Raw genomic sequence first — 6,419 nt, forward strand, 5'->3', positions numbered from 1 at the left:
CCAAGTGGTTTCAAATGGGATTTATGACATGTAAAATAAGTGATGTAATTCACTGACTTCTCAATTATTATTCTTATTAATTCTGATAGTAACTTTATATTTTAGTCATGGTCTGTTAAAATGGGGTTAGTTTTTAAAATTCAATATATATTTGCCACTGCTCAGTTGAATATAGAGTACCAATTTGATTAGGACCCTAGATTATTGGAGTGCTTTTGTGGTACTGGCATCTGATGTGGTTGGCAGCTGTCTAGAAGAAGGTGATAAAGCAAATGTTAGCACTAGAGTATATAAATAGCATTTTCTGAATGAGAGGGACATTGGTTTTATTTATGTTAATGTAAACAGCAAGAAGAGAAGGTGCCTACAGAGGAGGCAGCCAGACTGCAGATTGCTTCACAGCCTCAGGAAATGCTGGGAGTGTCTCTGTCCCGCTCTGTCTGCCCACCAAGCTCTCAATCCAGGTAAGACCACTCTGGTGGAAGGCATGGTGCTCACAGCCCATAGGACACACTGTGGGCTCTGGTGACTTGAAGGCTCTTCCATTTCTTGACAGTACTGAGACATGAGTTTTACAAATTTTAACATAAGGTTTTGTGCTAATGAAAGAATATATGGTACTGTCTGTTCCTTGGCGAAAATAAAAATCAATGTGTCTAGAGCCTGTCCATGCACAGTGGTACGTCTTGTAACCCTACGTAGACGAAGGCAGGGGTCAGGAATTTAAGGCTAGTAGCCTTTGAGATTGGCCTGGGATCCATAAGGCCCTGTCCCCTCACAAAGAATAAAAGTGGTCATACTCAGGCGGCTAAGGCAGAGTGACGCAATTGTCAAAACCAGTGTAGCCTACATAGTCAGACCTTATCTCAGGAAAACAAAAGATGGAGTGGAGAACTATACTGTACATACTTAAAGTACATTACATACTTGTGTGAAATGTCCTATGAACTTGGTGCTATGTACATTGAATTTATACAGTCAATTCAAAACTCAAAAACTTGACACACATGATAACTGCTGTTCACACTCGTGTGTCTTCTTTGTGTCACAACCATCCATCCCCATTGTAGTTAGTTAAGGCCGCCTTGGACAGGGTGGGATCTATCTCGAAACAGAGGCTCTTCCTGTGGGTAGTAAACACATTTTCTCTTTTTAAACAAATTTCTTCACAGGGAAACCTCACCAGCTAAAAGCATTTTGCAAGAACAGCCTGACTTTAAAGGTAAGCTGTATTTGACACATTGGGAGGGACACTGGCAATAAATGCACCATGTAACAGTAAATGCTTTTCTTTCTTTTTTGTTTTTTGTTTTTGTTTTTCGAGACAGGGTTTCTCTGTAGCTTTGGAGCCTGTCCTGGAACTAGCTCTTGTAGATCAGGCTGGCCTTGGACTCATGAAAATCTGCCTGCCTCTGCCTCCTGAGTGCTGGGATTAAAGGCGTGCGCTATCACCTTAATTATAGTAAAAAAACGGCAGAATGTGCATAGAGTCTTGTTTGGTCTTTAAATAATGGAACTCATTATAAGCGCATATAATTCATTATATGTGATTTGAGAGAATATTTTCATAAGTTTTCTCACTACTTTGAAATACTTAGTTTAGGGACAGCAGAATGACAGGCACTCGCTGCCCAACAACCTGAGTTTGTTCCTCAGAACCCACTGACCCTCATGTAGCAACAGGTCTTTGAGTGTCAGCTCCCGAGTAATGACACAGAGACTTCTTATCAATTTTGAAAGCTTGGTCCTAACTTAGGCTTTTCCCCAACTAGCTCTTAAAACTTAAATATCCTGTTTATATTAATCTATCATGTTCTGTCATGTGGCTTGTTACTTCTGATACCGTATGTCTGACTTCATCTTGCATCTGAATGGCAGACCTCCTGCCTCAGATTCTTTTCCAGAGTTCCTTTCTCTTGTCTGGAAGTCCTGCCTAGCTATCTACTGTTAAACTCTATTAAACCAATCAGAAGGTGCCTTAGGCAGGTGAGGTGAAACACACGTCTTCACAGTGTAGAAGATTATTCCAACCCCTTCACACGGTCATGAAGACACGCACATGACTGCATGAGAGACTGATGCACATGCAAAATAAATAATTATTTTTCAAATCTCCACTTTCATACTATGCATTTAGCAAGTGTTAGCAGGACCAGCAACCAGCCCTGTGTGAGAAGGAGCTCCTAAAGAGGGCTAGGTCTTGAACATTCAGATTGGCTCTTTGTATGTATGTATGTATGTATGTATGTATGTATGTATGTATGTATGTTTATTTATTTATTTATTGTGAATGCTGTGTTCTGTCTGCATGTATGACTGCGGGCCAGAAGATGGTACCAAATCTCATTATAGATGCTTGTGAGCCACCATGTGGTTGCTGGGAATTGAGCTCGGGACCTTTGGAAAGTCAAGTAGTGCTCTTAACCTCTGAGCCATCTCTCCAGCCCCAGACTGGTTTTTTGTTTTGTTTTGTTTTTGATACAGGGCTTCTCTGTGTAGAATTTGCCCTGTAGACCATGCTAGTCTCGAACTCACAGAGATCCACCTGCCACTGCCTGCAGGTGCTGAGATTAAGGGTGTGTGCCACCGCCAACTAGCTCTTTTTTTAAACACACTTTATTAATTTTTTTAAAATGTGCATTCGTTATTTTGCATGCATGTATGAGAATGTCTGAACTGGAGTTACAGAGAGTTGTGAGTTACAATGTGGGTGCTAGGAATTGAATCTGGCTCAGCTGGGCTCCTTTGGAAGAACAGCCAGTGCTCTTAACCACCAAACCTTCTCTTCAGCTACAGATTGGTTTCTTTTCTCCTTAAAATATGTTAAAAATATTAGGCTTCAGCCGGGCGATGGTGGCGCACGCCTTTAATCCCAGCACTCGGGAGGCAGAGGCAGGCGGATCTCTGTGAGTTCGAGACCAGCCTGGTCTACAGAGCGAGTTCCAGGACAGGCTCCAAAGCCACAGAGAAACCCTGTCTCGAAAAAACCAAAAAAAAAAAAAAAAAAAAGAAAATATTAGGCTTCCCATCTGTTAAGCTGCGTTGAAAAAGATTATACATTTTCCCTCTCAGTTTCTTTTCACATGATTGTTATATAAAAGCTATCCAAAAAAATGTAAGCTATAAAAACTATAAGTAACAAATGACGTCAGAACCAGTAAAGGCCCTTGCCACCAAATACAGTGACTTGAGACCCACATGGTAGAAGGAGAGAACTGACGTCCACGAGTTTTTCTCTGACCGCCACATGCTTGCCCACACATATGTAAATATTAAACACAAGAATGTTTTAAGTGGTAAAAACATGAATATTGCTAGGCGGTGGTGGGCACGCCTTTAATCCCAGCACTCGGGAGGCAGAGGCAGGCAGATCTCTGTGAGTTCGAGACCAGCCTGGTCTACAAGAGCTAGTTCCAGGACAGGTACCAAAAACTACAGAGAAACCCTTGTCTCAAAATTAAAAAGAAAGAAAGAAAGAAAGAAAGAAAGAAAGAAAGAAAGAAAGAAAGAAAGAAGGAAAGAAAGAAAGAAATGAATAAATAAAAGATTTAAGGGTTTTTTTCCCCATATTTATCTGTATGTGTGTGCATGCGTGTCCTACATATGCAGAGGTCAGGACAGCTTTCAGGGGTCGGGTCCTCTGTCAGGTCAGGTCCAGGGATCAGCTGTGCTAACAAGATCCTCTCATCTGAGCAGATCGCCAGGTCCAGAGGGAAAGCTTTAGAGACTTTGGATTATTGACAACATACAGCTCTCATTATGCATTTCCAATTCAAACACATATAAAAAACATTGTAAACAATTACTAAAATATAGAACTGACTGTTCAGAAATTATTAGTCTTACAGATATTATTCCTTAGTTACTAAAAAGAACCTTTTAAAAGGCTTACAAAGACACTGAAATATTTACAGATGAAATGAAGTGTTCTGGATCTTTAGGGCCATGTTTGGGAAGTAGTAGCACTGCTGGGAACATAGATGAAGTACAGTCATGCATGTTTAGGTGATTATTATGAAATGGTATCTATTTTTATATGTCCTAACTTTTTCATTATAAAAACAAATCAAAGGCTAGGAAGATGCCTTAGTGGTTAGGAGGGCGTGCTGCTTGCAGAGGACCCAGGTTGGGTTCCCAGCACAGGCTATGCAGCTCCAGGCTGGGATTGCTCCTTTCTGTCCTCTTCAGATGTGTGTACTCACTGATGTGCATGAACTGTACCCGCACACAAGACTCGCGCATACATACAGAATTACTGTCTTTTTCAATTATGCTTTTTCTTTTGAACAACACAACATTAATTCATTTCTATAGTTTTCTTGAAGAATCAAACACTCCCAAAACCCGTTTCTCTTTCTATAGGTCCCAGCATGCCTTTCTCCATTTTTGATGAGTTTCTTTCAGATGGAAAGGACAAAAGGTTTGATTTTGTTGTTTATTTTGGGGGAGGGGAGCTAGGAATATATAGCTATATATATTCCTATATAAGTACATTTTTCACTTAAAATTTCAGATATTTGAAAGTTAAAATAAAGATATTTTTATTTGGGTGTTTTGCCTGCATGTGTCTCCACACAAGCCCACGATATCCAGTAAAGGGTGTGGATCAGTACTATCAGGCGAGCCCCGACCTCTGTAGGAGCATCAGTTCTCTTAACCACCGAGTCACTTCTCTGGATCTTTATCTTAAATTCTTTTTTCTTTTTTTTTTTCTCGAGACAGGGTTTCTCTGTAGAACTTCATGGAACTCATTCTGTAGACCAGGCTGGCCTCAAATTCACAGAGATCCACCTGTCTCCAAAGTGCTAGGATTAAAGGCGTGTGCCACCACCACCAGATCTTATTTTAAATTCTTTGAAAAATTTTGTAAGTTTTTCTTATATGAAAACTTTTGTAAATTGAGTATATTTTTCTACCATTGGTTCTCTGGGATGGAAATCAAGTTAGCAGGCGTGGACTACAAAGCATGGTTATCTACTGGGCCATGTTGTCCCAGTATTTTAGTCTGTGAGTGAGAGTAACCGGACACTGGTGTACACAGGGACTGGGAAGAATGAGCTGAGATAGGATGTTCAGGACCAAACTGGACTATGTTATACAACCTTATCTCAAACAACCAAAAAGGCTTGAATCAGGGTTGCTGTTATTTTCATACAGATACAGAGAGTGCTAACTGGAATGTGTCTTCTCCCAGTCCTGCTGCAGATTTTCCACAGGCTCTCAAAGCCCAGCGAAGACCCCTTGCAGTTCTCAAGACTACAGAAATCATTGCCTCAAATGAGGATGTATCTGCTGGCGTTTGTGTAAGTTCACATCAGTGGACTTAGTGAATTCTTTCACTCGGATCTCTCAGTTAAGCATTTGGATGGTTAGATGGCTCAGTAGATAAAGGCACTTCCTGCTGAGCCTGACAACCTGATACTGACTCCTGGGTCTCAGGTGGTAAAAGGAGAACAGTGACTTCTACAGGTTGTCTCTCTGACCCCGGCTTCCCCTATCCCCAATACAATTTAGGTATTTAAGTTTAAAAGAAAAGTTTAGGATTAAGTGCTGAACAAGCGTTAATCTCTGTGGGCTGTGGAAGTAGAGGAGAATCTAGTTCAGAGTCAGCCTAGGCTATGTACTGAGTTTGAGCCCAGTTTGTCTGCGTGACTAGATGTTGTTCAAAAAGTTTAGGGTTAAAATTAAAATCGCTTTTGAACTAAGCCTTGGGAAGATTTTCAGAATGTTGTCACCAGGAAAAGAGTGGAACCGCCGTGAGATACTACATTGTATGCACTGGAGTTTCTATAATCAAGAGGGGGTAATAATGAGTGTAGGAGGGCAAGGATGTAGAAATATTAGAACCTGGAACAGTCATTTTGGAAGAATTGTTGGTCATTCCTTAAAATGTTAATCCTAGGGGCAATTAAGACCACATGCTCTTGTAGAGGCCTTGAGTTTGATTCCCAGCACCCACCTGGCAGGTCACAGCTGACTATAATGCCAGTGATCAACGCCCATTTGTGGCTCCCATGGGTACCACACATTACATGGTGTGCTAACATACAAACAGGCAAAACACTCATGTGCATAAAATAAAAACTTTTTAAATTAAAAAGTAGTTACTAATCAGGTGGTGGTGGCACATGCCAGATCTCCATGGATTTGAGGCCAGCCTGGTCTACAAAGCGAGTTCCAGGACAGCCATAGCTACACAGAGGAACCCTTTCCTGAAAAACCAAAAATAAAAAAGAGAATAAAATAAAAAATAGAAGTAAATAAAAGAACTTATGTTCTATTTGCATGAAGTGTCCAGGATAAAGCAGAATGGATGGGATTAATGGAGAGAGTAATGGGAAGGGGCTGCAGGTACTGCAGATTCTTCCTGAGGGGTGAAGTGTTCATAAAATAACACAGCAGAACACTGAGACACACAC

At 40.8% G+C, this 6,419-nt stretch overlaps 1 protein-coding gene across 1 annotated transcript in view; it reads left to right on the plus strand.

The window, feature by feature from the left end:
- The window catches only part of Bub1b (BUB1 mitotic checkpoint serine/threonine kinase B), a 57,119-nt gene that overhangs the window by 31,014 nt on the left and 19,686 nt on the right, over nt 1–6,419 (plus strand). Inside the window, exons 11-14 of the mRNA XM_005364244.1 lie at nt 349–464; nt 1,173–1,222; nt 4,363–4,420; nt 5,195–5,303. Of these exons, the coding sequence (XP_005364301.1) occupies nt 349–464; nt 1,173–1,222; nt 4,363–4,420; nt 5,195–5,303 (333 nt within the window). The remainder of the gene's footprint in view (nt 1–348; nt 465–1,172; nt 1,223–4,362; nt 4,421–5,194; nt 5,304–6,419) is intronic.

Source organism: Microtus ochrogaster, assembly GCF_000317375.1.
Source record: "Microtus ochrogaster isolate Prairie Vole_2 chromosome 14 unlocalized genomic scaffold, MicOch1.0 chr14_random_1, whole genome shotgun sequence".
Classification (NCBI taxonomy): Eukaryota; Metazoa; Chordata; class Mammalia; order Rodentia; family Cricetidae; genus Microtus; species Microtus ochrogaster.